Here is a 21155-nt window from a genome sequence, read left to right as displayed (position 1 = left end):
GTCGATCTATATAAGAAGTAGTTCATCATGGGATCATTATCATGGATCTCATGAGCTTTAGGTACCCAAAATTACGCAGGTATATATTTTATATTGTAGTTTATATTGAATTTGCTCTCTAGTATCTCAACATTCACCAGTTACAAATTCGGAACCAGGGGCCTTCACTTGTCAATCTTACGCGTTAGAATAGCATAAATTCTCTCCGAGCGCTTACAGCCTAATTGGTTAATAATACCTTCCACCACCTCCTTAAAGCCCCTTTATGGGATCCTCGGAAGGCAATAGGAGGAGAGACAGCAGAAGACCTCGGACAGACTGAAACTCGTGAGAGGCAAAAGTTTTCTTTGTAGGGGATGATTCTAAGTATGACGTTACGTGTGAACTTATGCTTGGTTAAGGTGTAGCGGAGTCGACCTTGATGGGCGCATGATCGTCTCAATTTTCGAATCAACGAAGCTTAAGTAGATATTTACCTATTTATTCGATGCTAAGATATCATAGTTTTTAACTCTTAGTTATTATTTATCCCCTATGAGTTGGCTCCAAGGTCTATTCGTTGTATCCTGTCATCAGCACATCTCTGTTGGAATATATACTGCTCACAAGACTATAGGTCAGGCTAGACAGACTAGCTTGGATAAAGACTACCTACTTGTTCGCATATACTAGTATGACTTCGTTACACCAATGGGCAACGGCAGCTCTCAGCGTGCGTCCCTTAAACGATGGTGTTGGCAATGATGAGTTTGCGTGACGGAATTGTAAGTACCTATCTTCCGAGAAACAAGAGTAGAGTATCAAACTAATCAGATCAGCTATGTCAAATCTTGGAATACCTCATGCTCAATACCTTGATAGATATCTAGCACACGACACAAGACACGGTTGTTCCTGGGGACCTATGAACGTCACCAACACCAATGCATACAAGGCCTGGCCAGATACTGGTGTTACCCGAATTTATGATTTTACCGTCGCAAAAGAGACAGCCGCTCCAGATGGCATAGAGGTAGAATTACTCTTAGTAAATTCTCAGTTCCCTGGGTCTATGATTGAGTGTGATTGGGGAGATTCAGTTGAGAGTAAATTGGGACTCTGCCTCCTTCCCAGGTCACTATCGTTAACAATAATATAGTCACGGTTCGAAACAATATTTCAAATGATGGTACCGCAATACATTGGCATGGGAGTATGCAAAACCTCCAACCCCCTTACTCCCACGTCGACTACAACATTGACCTGGGCCCGATTACTATTTCCGATTACTTCCATGAGTTTTACGACACTATCACAAAAGGCCTTCTGGATAATAAAGTAGAAGTCACTCTCTCTGATAATAACTTGATCAATGGAAAGAATTCGTATAATGGCAACAACGCACCCCTATCATCTTTCAATTTCACCTCAGGGAAAAGGCACCGCTTACGCTTAATCAACACATCAGCATTTGCAGTACAAAAGATTTCAATTGATGGATATGGCTTTACAGTCATTGCCAATGACTTCGTACCGTTAATACTATATTCGACTGATATTGTCACTCTAGCGCCTGGTCAACGTACGGATGTCGTGGTAAGTGCAGCAGGTAACCCGACTGACTCGATCTGGCTAAGGGCGTATAAACCACCCAACTGTTCTCCGGGAAAGCAAGGGTCCTACTTAGCAACGGCGGCAATATTCTACGAGAAGGCCGACCGAACACAAATGCCGGTGACCCAACCCGGACCGAACGCGTATAATAATAACTATTGCGGTAATGATCCTTTGTCACGGACTGTACCGGCTTACCAACTATCTCCTGACGAGCCCGACGTAACAGAGATACTCCCCATCAAGCTACGTCCAAATGGGCCGTCTAACTTGTGGTATATGGCAAACCGGACATTTCGAGTCGATTACAGCGATCCGCAACTGTTGAATGCCAGGGACGGCAACTTTGAATTCCCCAATATTCAAAACGTCCATAATTATGGAAGTAACTCATCACTTCGTTTCATTATCCAGAATACGGGGTTCCAACCGCATCCCGTACATATCCACGGCCACAATTTCCGGGTTCTCCAAGAGGCCCCCTGCGAGGAAAACGAAACCTTGTTTCCGCACGGACAGCCGGACTTCTCTCATGTGTTCTCCCTGGGCGAGGCTTCTGATCACTTTGGTGGTAAGCCCGGCCCACAGCACCAGCGGAGACTCGATGTCTCCCCAGCTCAGCAGCACCTAGAGAAACGACGTAAGGAAAAGCCACAACCAACTATTATTGGCAACTATGGCTCGTGTTGGGACGGATCTATTGTCAATCCTAGAAACCCTCAAAGTCGCGACGTCCAGATGCTTTTGCCCGGCCATTACATCGTGATCCAATGGGAGCAGAATAACCCGGGGATTTGGCCGCTCTACTGTAAGTATATCACGATTTAAGATGAAGTTACGCGAAGGGCTAACATTTCAACCTAGGTCACATTGCGTGGCATTTATCCGGCGGGATGGGATGGATGGTACTGGAACGGCCCGACGATTTCTTGAATAATGAAAACATCAGCAACGCCATGTCACAAACCTGTACTGACTGGCATACATGGACCAGTAGGAATATAGTTGGTCAGTACCTAGCCTAGCTACCTACCTACTCAGACCTGTCCCGAAATCTTGATGCCAGCTAACCATATTTACAGACCAGATTGGAGGTGGTTTATGAAAGATGCTGTAATTACTTTCATAAAAGTAATGCATCGTCGTAATGTATATATTATCCATGAGTCGCATATCTCGACCTATTTGGTATTTAACTCAATGCAAGGTGACCATCATAATCCGTGCTATTGATAACATTCTGCCAATCTTCGAGCAAGAGCAGAGTCTCCTCGCATTTTCCTTTGATCGTATCGTAGCAGTCCCTGCCCAGAGGGAATCTTAACGGCACTTCTTTTCCCAGCGCGCACCCTTCCTTTCTAACAAGGTCCAGGATGATTTTCACTGCTTTCTCCGTGTCACCGGGCTGCGCGCGATCTTCCTTCGCTAGCCCATCCATATTGGCCTTCGACGCCCCCGCGTAGTCTGGGATACTAGACGTCACTGTACGTAGATTGCTTGGTGACAAGAGCATGGTTCTGAATCTGCCGGGCTCGATTAACAAGGTTCTGATTCCAAAGCCTTCCGTTTCCCGACTCAAACTTTCGACGAGGCCTACATAACGTTAATAACGAACCCTGATTTTGATGGCACGAGTTCATTACCTTCCAGAGCGAACTTGGATCCGGCATAGGGGCCGGTAAAAGGATGTCCGTACCAGCCCGAGAGAGAGCTGATGAATACCATGACGCCCGACTTCATCTCTCTTAGATGGGGTAGGACTGCGCGCGTCACCTTGAAGACTCCAAAAACGTTCGTATCAAACTGGGCAAGGAGCTGGTCGTATCTAGTATTTTGTAAGAAAGAGACTTTGTTAGAATAAATTCTGCCTTACTCAATATCTTCCCACCCGCCTGACGTAACGAACGCGGCGTTGTTTACTAATACATCGATTCTTCCGTATACGGCTATGGCCTTAGCGACAGTGTCATTGATGGATTCCTGAGAGTGGGTGACATCGAGTTCTAATACAGTCGCCCCGAGTCGCTCAAGATGCTGGAGCTTGTCTAGCTTTCGTCCAGTAGCAATAGCAAGATCCCCTCGAGATAATATCTGTTGGATCAAAATCACTCCGAATCCGGAAGAACAGCCAGTTACGAGCCATACGAGTTGAGTCATGTTGTTATTGGCAAGAGAGTTTCTGAACTATTTGAGAAAAGATGGAATGGATGTGTGGGATTCTGTGTTTGTGATCGAGGTCATGCGGTCGATATTTATATTACAACCTCGTAGCATGCTAACCCCTGATCCATTTCTACAGGATACACGCACTTAAGCATAAATTAACATCTTTAACGCCGACAACCCATTAGACGTGCGGAATATCTGGCGCTCTAAGTGAAGTCCGCCCTACGCGTAGGCGAAACGATGGAAAGGTCCGATCACGTGGAGCGGCCCAACCGAGACTTCATCTGACAATAGTCCGCTACAGTCCGCTTACAGCCCACCAAAAGCCGCCCCTATCTGCTTTGTGGTGTCAGCCTGATGTGTTTATTATAAATCACCCGCCGATGACGTCTATGTAGGTTCTTAGGTAACCATAGGAGAACTAGGACGGGATATCATAAAACAGAAAGAACTTATATTGTAAGATTACCTAGGTGCTGGGCTCATCTGTGAGCTGAAATGAGTGTTATGTACCTACTTGATGGCGTGGAATCCCTATAACCCGAATTCTCCCGGTCCTACTTTCGTGGCGTATATCCTTTCACCTCACATACATAATTCACTATTGTTCGTTGCTAACATTGGTTGTATCAGTCAAGGGTAGAATTCCAAACCAGTTGTAGCATCCCCCCAATGAGCATTGATGTAGTCAAAGGGGACATGGACCTTTCTTTTCCATGGCCCACTTGTGCCATATTTAGGCATCCTATCCTCTACCTCGGTATAAAAGGTAGATGTCAGAGGAGAGAATGGCTCAGTTTTCATGGTCGAGTCCTTCGGAACGCGTGGGACGGCAATCCTAGCGCCACGCTTCTGCATGTGCTTCAAGACTCGGAAAAAGCGGGTAGTAACTAAGTCGGCGTTTATAGTCCATGGGATATTGACATATGCCATCACGAGCATCATGTTGGGAATGTCCTGGATCATCGAGAAGTTCCATATGAATCTGCCTCCCCACTCTATCTTTTCGCCATCCACTCCGATATCAATATGCCCGCCGAGCAACGTTCTTAGCCCCGTCGCAGTAACTATCACATCGGTTTCGACTACTTGGCCGTTATCCATCTCAATAGCCTTTTCCGTGACACGCTTGATTGCGCCGGTTACGATACTTGTTCTCGGATCATGGAGAGCTTGGTAAAAATCCCCTGAGGGAGCCCAGCCGAGGCGCTGTTCCCAAGGTAGATATCGAGGCATGAAGTGAGGATCGATGTCGACAGATTTTGGCAGCTGTGGAAGCGCCTTGTTGATGAGATAGCTCTTGGCGTACATAGGGAAATACTTGCAGAATAGTATAACGAACCAAGAGAAGAGCGTGTTCCACACTCGTAGGAATGGGTGCATCCACGCCGGACGGGTATCATCGTCGGGCACTGTTAATATGTAAGAAGGACTTCTCTGTATCATAGTAACTCTGCCAGCTTTCTTCACTAGAGCGGGCACAAGTGTAATAGCCGTTGCTCCGCTGCCGATGCGGTTACGTCTCGGCCGGCATAGTCGAAATTTTCAGGCCAGAACTGGGGGTGGATAACCTGGCCTTTGAATTTTTCAATGCCAGGAATATGGGCCTGCCGTGGGGTGTTGTAGTCGTAATATCCTGTTCCTAGGATTACAAAGCGTGCCTTAAACTCCTTAAGAACGCCATCATGGCTCACGGTCACAGTCCACTGCGCTGATTTGGAGGACCAGTTCATAGACAGGACTTTGTGCCTAAACCGAATATGACGACCGAGGTTGTACTTAGACACGGATGTTTCTAGATATTCCTTTATCTGGCTACCCTGACCGATGGCTTTGGGATACGGCCAGGGATGCCACTTAAGGCCATACATGTAGAGGTCTGTGTCTGATCGAACCCCTGGATACTTGAAAAGATCTCAAGTGCCGCCGATGCTGTCTCGGTTTTCGAAGACGGCAAACGTAGCTTGCGGAAATTCCGTTTGCAATCTATAGGCACTGTTGATACCAGATATCCCGGCACCTACGACAATTAAGTCAAGGGAAGGGTCTCGGGAGTGTTGGTCTTTTCTGGTAAGGATCCCATGTTGATGTGTCCCTTCCTGTAACTAGGAACTTCACATAGGTAGTAGCAACAAATGTTTGCAGTAAAATAGTTTGTAAGTAAAAATAGGGGTAACTAAACACAAGTTCCCCTTGAGAACAAATCAACACAACTTTATTGAATCAAATATGATGATAAACAATTTTTTTTACAGGAACTCGCAATGAGCAGTAACTTATATTTGCAGTCACCTATATCTACTATCTGCTATAACATTACCCGAGGCTATACAAAGCGGCGATCTAGACATGGCCATGTCGTCTAGTCTAGTCGAGTAGAGTCTTCATTTTCGAGCGCATTGGGGGGTGGCGGCGTGTACGCTACTATGCTACTCGTGATGCCAATAATCGTTGGAGAAATAAAGGAAATAGTCTCGTGGCGTCGGTGTAACATGGGGGTTCGAATCATATCCCCCTAAACTAACGAATCTCTTCGTTCCTTTCAGCTTGTTACACCCCGCAGATGTTACTGATTTGTCACATTGTACAAGAGCGTCGCTTCACAATGACGAAAGTAAGTTGATACTGATTGGTTTTCGATGATAACAATCCGTGCTTTTTACCCTCTTAGCGGCACGCACTTGATAGCTGCTTTTTTTGTTTTGCTCTTTCTTATTCACCATTACTCAAACTGGACATAATCCCGAGAAGCACAGTGATATTTATCTAATGCCCGTACTTAGTAAGTGAAGTAAAGCATGTGGGCTGATATCTTATTGTATTGCTAACAAACTGCCTCAACCTGGCAAATAGTAATTTCTATACGCAACAGCATCTTGCTCATAGTGACTACCTACGTCATACTAACATATATAACGCTTTAACCGCGTTCTCAGCCGCGGCAATATGCCATGGCCGGATATCTGTTTCCTTGTCTACCATGCCACGTGCTCTAGCTAGTGTCCCGAGCCCTCGGTAATATGTAAGTATTTCCCTTAATAAAGATTCATATGCTCTGGGATTCCCCTCATTATGTACTAGGTTGACCTCTAGGAGGACAGGAGGGTCTTCAACTCGTGTCCCGCCGCGTTTTACTAGGTACCCACTGATTAGTGCTGGATTTAGCTCTGTCAAGGAAGCCGAGTTGTTCAATCTGTGGGATAGAACGGCACCCCACGTTTGATCGGTGATTTCGGTTAATGTAGCGTCACTGTCGGCTTCTGGATTGTTGTCCCCGCTGGGTGTCGGTGTGCTTGTAGGTGCATTCTCTCGCATGGGCGTAAGCGGGTTACCACTCTGCTCTGGTGACACCATAGACCCTTGTGGTGTTGAAACCGGCGTGGTGTAGAATACAGATAAGGCATTGCTTGATATCTTAACTGCCGGGGGGAGGAGTTGCATGGACGGGTTAGTGTCTACTACGATCAGCGTTAAGCTGATCGATGCTTTTGACTCTGCTTGAGCTAGAGCAGACCAGAGTTCTATCTCGGACTGTTCCATCGTACCGGATTTCGCGATCATGATTCGCCAGTGCACTTTCCGAGCAGAGATGAAGTCATGAGTGGCACCCCAGATCTCTGTAGTAACATCCGCGATTGGCCTCGATAGACATTTTCCTCTTCTTCCTAGACAGTATGATGCCGTCATTTGCTGGCTACCCCTATTATCTGTCCAAGCCGCTGTAATCCACCTTCCATCTATGCTTTGTGCATAAGCAATGTGGAGACAAGTGTTCTCATGTAACAACGACGCCGACGGATTGGTTGTCAGTTTGAAATCGATTATCCTTGGTGGTGGTTGTTCAAGCATTATTGCCGGGGATGGTCCCGCTCCACCAAATTGAGTGCACCTGTCGTATGTCTCCATGGCCAGTTTACAAAAGTCAGAAGGGGATGGCATGGCGACTGAACATGAAGATGCTATGAAATCTTGTGGTATTAGTTGTAGGGTCAGATCGTTAACGATTGATAACTTTTTACTCGAAAGCATTTTTTTGTATCCCTCGAAGATCTGGTTGAAAGCAGCGCAACATTCTACTGCCGATCCAGCAACATCTGGCGAATAGACGAAGAAGATGACGAAATTTATATCTTCAACCATCATTGATGCCAGCACTTGATAGATTTGTTTGACGCAGCTCGCTATTGAGGGTCGTAGAAAAGATGATGACTTGCTGAAAGGGATTAGGTCTTTCTCGGAAGCGAAAGGAAACAGGCCATTTTCTACACCGGATGTTGTAGGAAGACGGCTGAATGAACCCAATTTTAACGATTCATAAATGCTACGCATTCGATCTGTGAACACAAGCATGTCATCTGCCATGCCTTCGTTATTGGGAAAAATACAGAGTGCATTGATGTCTTTATTTCCAGGAGACGGACTTAGTCCAAGACTCTCCCAGAAAGCGACAGCAGATGGCAAGACAGACAACTTAGACTCATATCGGCGTAACTCAAAATGTGGCGATGGAATCTGGAATAAACTGCTTGGCCTCATTTGGTCGGCTCCCGGTGGCCTTGGTTGCATTCTTGTAGGTTGCCCGAGAAGAGGTACATCTTGAAGTTCAATAAAGGGACGAAATGGATACTCGGTAGCAGTTGCAAGGCATGGGGGGAGGCTAGACTTAACATCCTGGATCGATCTCCGCGTAAAATTGGTAAGCTGACGGCGCTGGTAGACTCTTGATTCTAACAGTTGAGGAGTTATAGTAGTCGAAAAGGTGGAAGTAGAAAATTGGTCTGTAACAATTTGTGCCGCCATTATTAACTGATCATCTGGCAGTGATGGTGAGAAAAGTGGTGGTTCCGGGTCGGCAAAGTACTTGGTGAGTGGCAAGTCCGCCTCAGACTTGCATGCAGGGGGTAACTCAAGTGGTAGATGAGGCAAGCTCAGGTCTATAGATTCAAGCTCCTTAAATGATGTAGCAAGGGACTCCCTATCATCATCAACTAGTCGTCTTCTCACACTCAAGGATTTCACGGGGGATAATGGCTCATCACTATCGTAGCTGAAATCATCCTGATCCGATACAAGACTGATTTCATCAGCGTCCGAGTGCGTCTCTTCGAGGTTTGAAGGGCTCGGTCGATTCGATATGGGGACCTGGGAACCAGATGGGGGAATTAGAAGATGCCCGATCTTCGCGGGAAGCTCTTTCAAGCCTTTCCGGGCTTTGACATGGCGGCGCAAATAGTTCGTCGTTGGCGGTTCATTCAGCCCAGAAAACTTGACATCTTCTGATCGCTCGACAGAGTAGTCGAATCGCCCACTTCCTTCATATTTACTGTTCACTGCTGATAAGCAGGGCCCAAAGTCCACTTTATCAAAAATGCTGTTATGAGAAAACGCGTTTATACGAGAGTTCTCCTGAACTGCATGATGGTTATCAAGAGACGCTTTAATTCTCTTGAACACGGTATCCGGGTTGAATGGACTAGCGGGCCGTTTGACACCCGCAGACTGGAATCTATTAACATCTAATCCAGCTTGGCGTCGCGCTTCATCTCCTAGCGAGCTCCGTGCATGTCTTAACTCAGGCTTCGTGAACGTTGGCGAAGCGACATCAACTAAGCGAATATCCGGAGGTGCTCCCTTGGCCTGAGACTCTTGTACCGTCGGAAGGCCGACCGTAAGACCTAAATTTGATTCTGAATTTGAAATGCCAGGCAAGTCAAGGGAACTGAGGCCCATGTCACCAGGCTGTTCATCAAAGAAATTAAAATCAGCCTCGGTAATATCGGTGTCTGCAAACATATCGGGACCCAATTCGCCGAAGAGATTTTCTGACTCAAATGAAGCACCTATACGTTCGCGTTTCGTGTCCGTATTTTCCCAATGATCTCCGTATGATCTCACATTACGAGTCCCATCAATATCTAACGCAGACGTAGCCGCGTTATTTCCAGGACTGGAAGCCGTACCGTCTATAGACGGCGTCGCACCAACAATATTTTGGATGTTACCGTCTGGAGGTGTCGGATACAAGCCAGGCGGTACACCAGTATTATTAGATCGCTGTAAAGGCAAAGGAGATAGACCACTGGTATGCTGGTTTTGACCGTCTCCTAGTGTAACTTCACGAGCCGTTGCAGCGTCTCTCTCCTTCTTGTTCTTTATCAGTGTCTCATCCCGTTCCCCCGCGTCTAAAAACCATTGCTTAGCGACCCCCAGAGTGTCATAGTTCCGGTCAAATTCAGACCCCGAGACATCATCTCCTTCGCCTCCAATTCCTAGTCGCGAAAACATCTTACAAAAGCACAAACTGGCAGGCCACGATATGTTTGAAGTACCTACTAGCGGTGTCCGTTTCCCATCTACGTTTTGCTCTGTTGGCTTTCTTCGTATTCGTTGAAGACTAATCCAACTTTGGGATTCACAGAAAGAAGACGGTATGTTACGGGCCTGCAGGAATTTAGAGCAAATATTCCGCCATGGGCCATCGTCCCTTTCAGACCTAAGCCTCACAATCTGAGTATCGGGGGACTGGCCAAAGCTACCTTCGGTAACTACATTATCAGACGTAATGACGGGATGGCAAGTAGCAAATATCCCTAATGGCGCGGCTAAGACAGTAACACCAAGAGACGGAAGAGGATATCCAAGGTTTTCAGACAGGTTTATTATACCCTCCGCCAGGGAAAGTGAAAAAGATATGACAAGGCTGCCAGTTGTTGTGAGATATACGCGTAGGGAAGCGAGGGTCGCAGGAGCAGTCGCGTAGTCGTCATGAGAAGAACTCGAAAGAAGCAGGGTCCGGGAGCTTAGCGGGATAGCCCCAGTGTTGGCACAGAAGCTAGAAGATACCGCAGATAGAGCAGCGCAGATAAAGTGATCGTAGACATCTTTTGTTGACGTCGAGGAAGCGATTTTCGAGTCCATGGGTGGTGGGACTGTCCTCGAATCCTGCTCGCTTGGAGTGGAAAACGATTGAGCCGACGAAAAAGTAGCGGACTGCATACTTCTATACGTCGAATCTAGAGCAGCCGATCCAGTCGAGGATGAGGAGCTTGCTGGAGTGTTGGCGGTATTTGGGCCATGTGTACGACTCTTAACGAGTGTCGCCGATTCAAAGGTGCCCTCCTCGGTCAAGGAAAAGCTGAACCCAGCACTTCCAATCAATTTGGGGAATGTAGGTATTGTTGACTGACCACCCTGCAGCCTGCTCTTCTGCAACAAGTAAAAGCACCATACACCCCGCCGAACCGTATCGTAATATGCCAGGAACCCATCTTTCCGGAGCGCAGTCTCGAGCTCGAGCGCATGGGAACCGAGGGATGTTAAGGTTGGAGAGGCGGGATCGTAGAAGGCAAAGCTAACAGAGGATATATTATTCTGTGTTATAATTACGTTGTAATCAGCGAATGCACTGATACGAATAGATCAGTATGTCTTGGTGTCTTGTACTCACAATTACTAATGTATTAGTCTCATATTCGCCAGTGTCCATATCGTAAATCGTATCAATCATTCCGATGTAGTGCTCGTTTTCGTACAACAAACAGCAGAATTCATATAATCAAGTATCTGCTAACATAAGAAGAGGATACAATGAACAGGGCGAGTTGGATGATTTCGTTTCAATCTCTGAGGTCTCGAACACATGCCGAACTCCATCTCCGCTACGCCTAGTGAAAAAGGGCAATGCGAAGCTGGGATCGGACAGTGAGGGCCGAAGCGGATGGGTAAATAGCTATCGCTTCGTAGGTCGTAGAGTTGATCGCAACATTGGCCGGTTATAGGTATGTGATCATGGCCAGATGGTGTTCTATAGAAGGGATGGCTGAAGATGGCTGAGGAATCTTTAAGGTCCCGGTACAAGTACCTAATTCTATATGTATTTCGGGGCGTTGAGGCTGACACGCGGGCAACTGTGGATCTTACCTAAAGTACCTACCCTGGATCCATTGTTGTGGCTAGGGCCAATCACCTACCAGGCGCAATAAGATGGTGGATCTCGCGTTATGCAAGAATTAGAACTACCTTATCGAACCGAAATATCCACTAAAATTCCGCTTATCGCCCCTCTACTTTCTTTTTCTACCCATTGTCTTTGTCGCGTGCTATTTCTTTCCTCCCCATCATCGTAAAACTTCTGTCGGCAACAATTGTGAATTGTGTCGCCATGAAGGTCACCAACCAAGGAGATGTGTCGGTATACACAATAGCTGGTGCTAACACCGCGCGGCCTTTACCAGATTGGTAAGATAATTAGTATCTTGCCCGAAGAGAATATTGATGCTAACTGGTCTACGCAGGCTTGCACGTCGCCGGAAACGCAGCTTGAAATCGGACCCCGAGTATCAAAACCGAATTGAGCTACTTCAAGACTTTGAGTTTGAGGAAGCCAGCCAGTGTGTTAGAGTTTCGGAGGACAATGATTGGATTATGTCCACTGGAACGTGTACGTCGCAATAATTCCCTATAAAAAATCCTTCGACAACATATTAACGTCTAGGAGACAAACCACAATTCCATGTTCACTACCTACCTCATCTCTCCCTATCATATGCGAGACATACAAAGTCTCTTAATACGACGTTCCTTCTACTCTCGAGCGATTACACGAAATCCCTACATTTACAGAGCGACCGAAAACTTGAGTTCCATGTAAGCATTAAATTTTTCTGAGAGAAGGTGGCGCTTTAGGTGCGAGTGGAATATGTTAACATGCGAAAGACTCCTGCCGGCTGTCACTACGAGTTACGCCTACCTAGATACGGAAGAGACCTCGTTTACGATCGGCATGCTACCGAAGCCTTGGTTCCCTCAGTCGGATTAGATCCCGATGGTAATGGTGAAGTCTTTCGAATGAACCTTGAAGTTGGGAGATTCATGAAGTCATATCAGATTGATGTTGGATCCGACGACGGCGTAGAAGGTGGCTTGCAGGGAAGCATCGGCGTCGGCAGTGTCAATACAGCAGCAGTTGCCGAGAACAGTCATAACCTATTAGCATTTGGTACATCTGTTGGCTCCGTTGAATTCTGGGACTCGCGATCCAAGTCGAGAGTTGCTATCCTTGGCGGCCAGGAGGGTGAGATAACAGCCCTCGACTTTAACCCGACGGGTCTTTCGTTAGCGACGGGCACATCAAGTGGGCTTATTAAACTTTTTGATCTTCGTAGTCCAAAGCCGCTGTTACAAAAGGACCACGGTCCAGGATTTCCGATCAAAAGCCTTATCCACATGACTACGTCTTCTCAAGAGAAGAAAGTCCTATCCGCCGATAAACAGATGATCAAAATCTGGGACGAGCTTGACGGCGAGACTTGGACTTCTGTTGAACCATTAGTCGATATCAATTTCGTCACATGGTGCAAGAATACAGGAATGATCCTTACGGCCAACGAGGGTAAACCTCTTCATAGTTTCTTCATCCCACAGTTGGGGTCTGCCCCGCGGTGGTGTTCGTTCCTCGATAACATGGTCGAAGAGATGGCTGAGGAGGTCAGCACTGATCAATACGACAACTTCAAGTTCCTGACCTTGCCGGAATTGAAATCCCTAAGCCTCGCTCATTTGATTGGCAAAACGAACTTGCTACGCCCTTATATGCACGGTTACTTCGTCGCTTCGAAACTGTACGACCAAGCTCGGTTAATCGCCAACCCTTACGCTATGGAAGAGGAACGTGCAAAACGTATTAAAGACAAGGTTGAAAAAGAGCGCGCTAGCCGAATCCGTGGAAATAAGAAAGTTAAGGTCAATCAAAAACTGGTTGATAAGTTGCTCAAACGACAGGAAAGGAGAGCACATATCGATACGAATGCCGGTGTTCTGGGAGATGAACGATTCACTCGTCTATTTGAAGACGAAGAATTCAAGATTGATGAAAACAGTCGCGAGTTCCAGGTCCTAAATCCTAGCACAAAGGTCGATCCGGAGACAGGTGTAAAAAGTACGGTCCCCGGTCCGAAGTTCTCGGACGAAAGCGAAGACCCCAGCAGCACTAGCGAGAGCGATGATGAAATGTCTCTTAAAAGTACTACGCAGAAGGGAATGGTTATGCGAGTCAGTTCGTCTAATCGGGAGAGTAGCCATTTGTCAAAGGACGCCTCTCTAGGCTCGAGAGTTCAGAAGTCAGGCAGGATCAACAAAACCAGAAATGGCGACGTGGTTGGAGAGAGACAAGTCACATTCGTACCGAATTCCAGGAGGAAGAAGAACGATGAAGCCCCGAAAGCTCAACCAAAAGATAGACGAACTGACCCACGACGAAGTGCTAGTACTAATGTCTTCAGGCGGCTTTGATACCCAGCGATATACTAGCGATATTGATACGAATTTAATAGGTAGTTGGCTCGCTTTCCTGGACTCCATTCTCCAATTACAAGTGAAACCATTTAAAATACCATAACCGACTCGACGCCTATGTCTTCTTCCAAGTAACCATGACTTATCCGAAATAGTCCACACCGCGCGACTATTTATTTCCTCGTCCACTTCTTGCTTCTCTTCTCCGAATTCTCTCTGGTAGTTGACTGGGCAAGGCCCTTCTCAACATCTTCAGGTCGCAATTTAGGCGTTGGTGGTATATCATCCAAGCGAAGACGACCTCGAGATGAGTTACTGGAGGACTCCTTAACCGACCTTGGAAATTCCGATCGGCGGGGCGTGAGCGCAGTGACTACCTTCCTTGCCGAACGACGAATGCTCTCCCTAACCTTCCATTCTCTCTTCTTAGCTAGGTAAAAGAGGACCGCTGTAGAAACTATATCGTGTTAGCTCATTGAAACTAGCCGTGGTGCGGAAGAACTCACTGCCAAGTACACAAACAACGGCAACGACAACTATTATTGCGATTATCGCACCGTGGGAAATTTGAACAACGCCAGGGCTGCTTCCAGCTGCCCCCGCAGAATCGTCAATGCTGCCACCGGAACTGATCGAGCCCGGTCCACTATCGCCTTCGTTATAGGGTTCATCCGTCGCCAGCGGGAATGAGTCTGAAGTAGAGGTCGCCATGGTGAGCTTGGACTAGCGGGGAAGAAAGGAATGTAAGTGAGAGCCGGCACTTTGATTCTTTGTGGAACGACGTGGGACGACGTAAGGCGGCCGCTACAGATTTTGAACAGATCTCATCCAGCCATGCGGGACGATGTTGAAGGTAGGAAGAGAACCAGGATTTGTATCACGCCACATCGGGGCTCTTGGTACTTATGAACGAGCAATTCGTTCTGGTGGAGATAGTTAATTGAGGCGCTTAGAGAGACCATTCTGTAAAGGCATCTTAATGATGTGACAGAATATGCATAGTGGGTGTTGATAGGAACCTAGGTAGTATCTCTAGCTCTTCTATGTAGAGACTTAATGCACCACTGGCAGTTGAGACCTCAGGGGTCCCGGCACTTTTCCATAGTCCTATTGGGTGCCACCAACTCAGACGCAGGAGTTAAGCAATAAGATCTCTTTTATTTAGAAGGAATCAAATTGCTATTGGTAGTTGAAATCTAGCAAGCGCTTAATGAAGGGCGCTTTGGGACTTGACCCCTGGCTATCTGGCCAATCAGCATGTGTTAACAGGGATTTCAGGAGGTACCGTTTCTTGTGGCCTCCAAACGCTGCATCTTGTCACATTTGTCGCCCAAGCTTGTTCCTCGTGGTTTGCTTGTAATTTGCTGGAGAAATTATTGTCACAGGAAAGTTTCTTATAGAACAGTCACTTGCTCAAGGTGGTTATCTATCCGAAGCTAGTTGGGCCGTATCTCCATGTCCACTCGATTATCACGATAATTTCCAATATTTACATGCACATGCTAGGTACCAAGGTATCTTAGAACAGCACGTCATAAACGCTAAATGCTGGCCTTCAATCTTGCATACACCCACGCTTCGAGGTCCATGATAGACTCAAAAATTCCTCCATTTACAACCCAGATAGAATATAATAAAGCCCTACCTAATACAAACAGCATAATGACTTCGCTATAGCTACGCCTGTTTAGTTCATAAGAGGGTCCACCAGTCAAGCATACTGTAACTGTTGTTGTTTAGTGTGACCTTGGTGTATTCCACGAAGGCCTTCATCAGCTCGCTAAACGAGAACTTGGACGTTTCTGATCGCAGGAATTCCCCATAAGCCACCTCCCATCAAACTTAATTTAGAATTATCTACGCATCGCTCTCCCAGAAAAGCGCCTATTCAGTAATGCGTCTGTGATCTCAGGCTCCAACTCACTCATGTCGTCTCAAAGACGCGTCTGATTGCGTCTAGATCAGCTTTCCAGATGGCAGATACACTTCATTTTCTAAAAATCGGTAACTGAGACAGGCCAATATATCGGCCTGCGTTTATTGAATGGCACCCGAATCGTATGTTTCCTAACCGGATCCCAGAGATACCGATGCCGTGCTATGCTATGCTACGCCATGCTATCTATAGCAACAAATTTCGCGATGTTACTGTTACACTGCTGCAGGAGATACAACCATCTACGCCGGTGATTAGTCATGTAATAGCAGTGTAGGATAACTCTGTTCGACCAACCCGTCGTAGACTTACACCAGTTAGCCCTATTCTGATTCAGCATGTTCGTGAACGAAAATAGAGTCACGCTTCTATGTAGCAATTTGACACGCCACTGTTGCCTATATGCTAGCTTTTATATTAAGGTTACTTATTATATCTTTTTATGTCCATACCAAGAGTACCAAGAATACTTAGGGGTCAAGTCACAGTTCCTTGCGATGAACTAACTAGAAATTAACCAGTCTTTGAAACTATATAAAAGTATAACTATACCTAACTACGGCACCTAAGGTATATATGGGATGTGTATCCAGTTTTATATTTCATATACAAGGCTCAAGCTCTATTTATAACAGTCTTCTTAGAAAACATAGTGCTTTCACTTCATCGATGAATTCTTAGGTCACTGCATGTAAGTCGGGTAGCTCTGTATTTGTATATCGTATTGGTTTCTCGGATTACATAACCTCTTGCATACAAGGTACCTAGGTATTTAAAGTTAAAGTACCTAGATCCTTATAGCTGTAGAATTACCTATAAGCATACTCCTTCTGTCCATATTATTAGGGCAGTAGCTTTAGTCATTGGGGACTAGCAAAATCGGTAGTATGTGTTTAAGGCAGTTACACAAAAAGGCAATTCCAGGAGGTGAGAGCCACCTACGGAGTGCCACTTCCTGGACCCTACAGTCAATATTATCAAAAATTCAAAAGATTGGTTCAATTGAAAGTTTATCCACCTCTCATCCTCAGCTCACATCGCCCATCATGCTTTGAACCGCGGAATGGTATAATCTTTCGGTGCAACAATCATTCTCGTTCATTACACCGGGGAAGACGACGTGCTATCCTACTAATATTTCACCTCTGATAATTTGATCGAGTGTTAAAGACCCAATACTCAGCATGCCGCGAGAGGCCCCTGAGTATAAGTCGGATGCGACAGGCCAAATGTCTGATATATATGCTGATCGTAGTTCTCAAGCGATATTCAGTCAGGCCAATCTCGTTCAGCCACTAGAGGACTCACAAGACACGAATAGCAATGTCATAACTAAAAGTACACTATTAGAGGCATCATCTCAGGATGCTCTCCCTACCCGGGCTACAGAGGCAAGCTTTTTCATCCGTCCGGTACTGGAAACAACTGAGGAGATAGGGGCCGCATTCCAATTTCAAAAGGCGCCGCCTCCTCGTACGATATCCCACGGCCCAGTTGGAAAACAAAGAAATCCAACCCCCCCTCATCCCCCTCCTCCCGTGATCAATAGAGTCTCACATAGTGGTCCAAGTCCCGGGGTTTCTGGCTTTAATAGTCATGATAGGCCAGCGCAATCTCTGACATCAGCAAGCGATAGAGATAGAATAGGAGAATATTATGATGACAATAAAGATGATGATACAGTCGACATGATAGTATACCCCCGAGAAGACCCAAAGAATGCTCCCAGTAGCGATCAGCCGCCCGTCGGCAACTCATCAGGCTCGTCGGGCTTAACATCCACTAAAGACTTGTTTGACTTTCCTTTCCCAGACAATACTAGCCGGCCACGTTCTGGAGGGAAGACGCAGGCATCTCGCTGTTCTCCTCTGACGAATGTTCAATTACCGAAGGCAATCTCGGATACCCGTCGAAAAGCTTTTGCGCAAATGAGCCCTCGTAGTGTATTGGCACGAACAAATGTTGCATTATCATCTACTTCTAACCCCCAATCGACGCGACCAAGAAGCACACCAGATAGGGCGGTTCCATCCGAGACAAGGGAGTGCTCAGATATCCACAAGAAACCTCGGAGTGATCATCAACTCCCAAAAAATATTGGTGTCAATGAAACCAAACGTGGTTCTACGAAGGATCTTCGAAACAGGCGAAATAAAGTCCAGGGTCTCACGCGACCCATATCATTTGAGGCATCAGAATACGATGTAGTTTCCGCAGTGAGACCGTGTTCTCAAGCATCTAATACTTCGAAACCACGAGCTCCTCCTAGAGACAGTTACAAACGATACACCCCCACACGCGAGCAGAATAGCAGGAACTTGAAGAAATTCGCAGAATCTTGGAACACGAACTATCTCTACAATCAAAGACTACTAGATCGTTGGGAGCAAAAAATGTCATTACTCGAAGACTATATTGCATCTCAAGATTTAGTTATTGAGCAGTGCAAGGGAACAATCGCGTGTCGTGATCAAAAGATCGATGATTTGTCGACAGAAGTTGAAAATCTTCGTACTCAAAAACAGGAGATTCAAAATAAGATAAACATATCTTCTGATATACGCAAGAAACTGGAGGATAAACTGAAGTCTTGTCGAATCCGTTTAAATGATGCAATCGGCGAACAACAACGACTTTTTCTACAATGTAGGGAAAATTGCCAAATGGCGACTGCAGATATTAAAGCGGAAGAGAAAGCACAGAAAGAGTCCTTAGACAAGGCGTTTATGACACTTGAGCGCCTAAGAACAGGAATTAAGCAAGAGGTTGCTGGGGTTGTCAAAGATACCAAAGGGCAAGCCGACGAACGTATGTAAAACAGTCCCTCATAAAACACTGATACTAACATGTGATAAGTGAGCAAGACCATCAAGTCTCTCGAAAGCGAGCTAAGAGATCGTGAGGTGGAACTTGAACGCGAAAAACAGCACAGCCAGGATCTTACCGAGCAGCTGTCCCAGTTTCAAAAACTTAATGAGCATTCGCTCCAGTTAGTATCGGCACAGAATAAAGAGTTTTTGGACCAAATGAAACAGGATCGGAAGCATGTTGAGAATACCGAGACTCGTATTCAAAAACAAGACGAAAAGTAAGGATTCCCCATTCGACCTAAGTCTAATCTTACTAACTTCATAGGCTTAACATGATCCTGAAGACGCTGGAACAGACGAACTCAAAAACTGTGGACCCCATGGCAGTAATGGAGAAATTAAGAGAAGCTCATGGTAGCATAGCTGCAGCGTATGCGTCTGAATAATTCTGAAGAGTGTATAGTGCTAACAAGCTATTAGGATTGTCGCAAAATTCCAAGATTCTGTCGTATTAACCCATAACTCTGTACTTGAGGACCAAGAAACCTTAAATGAAAGTATTGGGGAAATTCGTTTGCTATGCGAAGGTATTTGGGAGAAATTGACCGGACTCGATGATGTTGCAGTATGGCAAGAGAGGGCACATGATTCTGACATGGCTATCAATAGCCATATCCAGCATATTCAAGACCTACAAGATGAATTACACCAACTATACATCCGTATAGGTGAGCAGACGGGAGAGCGTCAAGAGCTCGAGAGGCGGTTAGCGATTGCTGCAGCCAATGAGCAAACTACAAATGAGAAGATCAAGACTCTCGCAGAGCAGACTGAGCGTTTACAAAGAACAATAGGCGAGAAGGAGATGAAAGTACTCGAATCGGACAAAAACCTCGAGGTAGTTCAGGAAGAATTGAGAAAGCAAGCCCGCGTTGCTGAAGATAGGGAGAGACAAATTCAAATTGAGCGCGAGAACCACGAAAAAGCAATCGAGCTTAACGTGCAGCAATCCAAGCAAGAAGTATCCCGGGCCGTTACCGAAAGGACAAAGGAGCTTACAGAGAAACATCAAACCACAGAAAAGCGCCTCGAAGAAGTAGAGGTGGCTCGCGCACAACTTGTGGAAGAGCTAACTAAATCACAACAAGAAGGAGAAATGCGCAGAGTCAATCTTGATAGAGATATACGCCAAATACGAGGCGAAGTTTTGAGGGCAACTACCTCAATAAATAAGATGACCGCCGATCTGGAGGAAACCGGGAATGAACAGGAAGCTTTACGAGGGAGTCTCGAAGGATGGTCGCGTGGTCGAGTTGAAGTTGATCAGATGAAATATATACTACGGCGACTAGCAAGGGACCAACCTAACGCAATTCTGATGAGTGACCAGTTGAAGCAACTTTTAGAAATTCAGAAAAAGGTGTCAGGTACTTTGGCGTATCACCAAGCGAAGGTCATCAATGCAGAAGCAGGTGCTAGTGACCAAAGCCGATCAACAAAATCTGGAAACAGTTCTATATCGACGAGCAATCTACAGGACAACATGCCTCATGCGCAAGAAGCGTCTCAAGATCTTAAGCGAAAGGTAATGGTCAAGTCTCCGGTTACTGTGGACGATCGCGTATCTCCGATGTCTGTTGAACAAGAAAGGAGTACTAGACGACACACAGTTCCCCTGCGAGGGATTATGAAGGTCATCACCAATGATATTTTGGGAGAAGCGGAAGGAGGAGAAAACACACTGGAAGCGAATACCCATGTGCCAGTAACACCACAGCTCCCCTCCAAGCGGAAGATAGCGAGACGTGGTTCAAAGACCCCTCTTACTACTCATAGCATATATAATCGGCCTGTGGCCGGATCTATGTTAGAAGTGGACAGTGAACAGGTGGAAGCGAACCAAGCTGGCCCCAGCGGGCACACCAATCACAATACCATCATTTACGACTTGGCACACCCTGACAGCAGTGCTAATGAGCCTCCAGCGAAGAAGCAGCGTATTTCAAGGACCATACAGCACGAGGCCCAGGGGTCCAATATCGCAGAAAGAGTCAAGTTATCCCGCTCTATGTCTAGTTACTTTTCGGCTCGGCGATCAGAAACCAAAGAACCAACTAAGGGAGCATCGTTAGATTCGAGTGCACCCTCACGTCGCGGGGGTCCAATGAAGAGAAAATCCTCTGGACTAGTCACCTATGGCTCGCAAAATCTTAACCAGGAGTTATCGCACAGCCAGTCATCCGTTATATCGGGTACTACGGAAGAGGCCGATAGCCAGTCGACTACAGCGTCTTGCCAAACAATAGAGTCGACAGACAACCAAGCTTAGGAACAAGATGTTCTAGAGGACTAAGGCC

The 21155-nt window shown here is 46.2% G+C and overlaps 7 protein-coding genes across 7 annotated transcripts; 3 read left to right on the top strand and 4 right to left on the bottom strand.

Annotated features, from left to right (window-relative positions):
• Positions 1-820: 820 nt before the first annotated feature.
• On the top strand, positions 821-2698 carry F4813DRAFT_396952 (putative multicopper oxidase; the record flags this gene model as incomplete). The annotated part of the gene is made up of 4 exons (XM_049247888.1): positions 821-1085; positions 1139-2401; positions 2458-2601; positions 2676-2698. 4 exons carry the CDS (start codon positions 821-823, stop codon positions 2696-2698), a joined length of 1695 nt encoding a protein of 564 aa, XP_049104275.1.
• Positions 2699-2785: 87 nt separating this feature from the next.
• Positions 2786-3750, bottom strand: F4813DRAFT_396951 (NAD(P)-binding protein; the record flags this gene model as incomplete). The annotated part of the gene is made up of 3 exons (XM_049247887.1): positions 2786-3186; positions 3237-3418; positions 3467-3750. The coding sequence occupies 3 exons, from the start codon at positions 3748-3750 to the stop codon at positions 2786-2788; spliced, it is 867 nt and encodes a 288-aa protein (XP_049104274.1).
• A 635-nt stretch (positions 3751-4385) lies between these two features.
• Positions 4386-6116, bottom strand: F4813DRAFT_396945 (FAD/NAD(P)-binding domain-containing protein; the record flags this gene model as incomplete). Its single annotated transcript, XM_049247886.1, has 4 exons — positions 4386-5223; positions 5280-5663; positions 5712-5779; positions 6080-6116. 4 exons carry the CDS (start codon positions 6114-6116, stop codon positions 4393-4395), a joined length of 1320 nt encoding a protein of 439 aa, XP_049104273.1. The 3' UTR covers positions 4386-4392.
• Positions 6117-6657: 541 nt separating this feature from the next.
• On the bottom strand, positions 6658-11245 carry F4813DRAFT_385019 (mediator complex subunit 13 C-terminal-domain-containing protein; the record flags this gene model as incomplete). The annotated part of the gene is made up of 2 exons (XM_049246185.1): positions 6658-11130; positions 11207-11245. The coding sequence occupies 2 exons, from the start codon at positions 11243-11245 to the stop codon at positions 6658-6660; spliced, it is 4512 nt and encodes a 1503-aa protein (XP_049104272.1).
• On the top strand, positions 11207-14249 carry F4813DRAFT_104737 (WD40 repeat-like protein). Its single transcript, XM_049238428.1, has 4 exons — positions 11207-11997; positions 12054-12199; positions 12257-12405; positions 12475-14249. The coding sequence occupies exons 1-4, from the start codon at positions 11921-11923 to the stop codon at positions 14047-14049; spliced, it is 1947 nt and encodes a 648-aa protein (XP_049104271.1). The 5' UTR covers positions 11207-11920; the 3' UTR covers positions 14050-14249.
• On the bottom strand, positions 14138-15450 carry F4813DRAFT_104690 (uncharacterized protein). The gene is made up of 2 exons (XM_049238427.1): positions 14559-15450; positions 14138-14509 (listed from the first exon to the last, which is right to left on the bottom strand). Exons 1-2 carry the CDS (start codon positions 14761-14763, stop codon positions 14226-14228), a joined length of 489 nt encoding a protein of 162 aa, XP_049104270.1. The 5' UTR covers positions 14764-15450; the 3' UTR covers positions 14138-14225.
• A 1722-nt stretch (positions 15451-17172) lies between these two features.
• On the top strand, positions 17173-21127 carry F4813DRAFT_385016 (uncharacterized protein; the record flags this gene model as incomplete). The annotated part of the gene is made up of 4 exons (XM_049246184.1): positions 17173-18796; positions 18845-19076; positions 19124-19228; positions 19279-21127. The coding sequence occupies 4 exons, from the start codon at positions 17173-17175 to the stop codon at positions 21125-21127; spliced, it is 3810 nt and encodes a 1269-aa protein (XP_049104269.1).
• Positions 21128-21155: the final 28 nt, after the last annotated feature.

This window comes from Daldinia decipiens (assembly GCF_022478715.1).
Source record: "Daldinia decipiens strain CBS 113046 unplaced genomic scaffold F4813scaffold_2, whole genome shotgun sequence".
NCBI classification, from domain to species: domain Eukaryota; kingdom Fungi; phylum Ascomycota; class Sordariomycetes; order Xylariales; family Hypoxylaceae; genus Daldinia; species Daldinia decipiens.
Note: the sequence above shows the minus strand (reverse complement) of the source record. Positions and strands in the feature narration are given on the sequence as shown.

Coding starts and splice junctions, on each gene's coding strand:
- F4813DRAFT_104737 (XM_049238428.1), top strand. CDS start 11,921: ATGAAGGTCACCAACCAAGGAGATGTGTCGGTATACACAATAGCTGGT. Junction 12,200..12,256: donor GATTATGTCCACTGGAACGT/GTACGTCGCAAT, acceptor AACGTCTAGGAG/ACAAACCACAATTCCATGTT. Junction 12,406..12,474: donor ACCGAAAACTTGAGTTCCAT/GTAAGCATTAAA, acceptor AACATGCGAAAG/ACTCCTGCCGGCTGTCACTA.
- F4813DRAFT_104690 (XM_049238427.1), bottom strand. CDS start 14,763: ATGGCGACCTCTACTTCAGACTCATTCCCGCTGGCGACGGATGAACCC. Junction 14,510..14,558: donor CGTTGTTTGTGTACTTGGCA/GTGAGTTCTTCC, acceptor AACACGATATAG/TTTCTACAGCGGTCCTCTTT.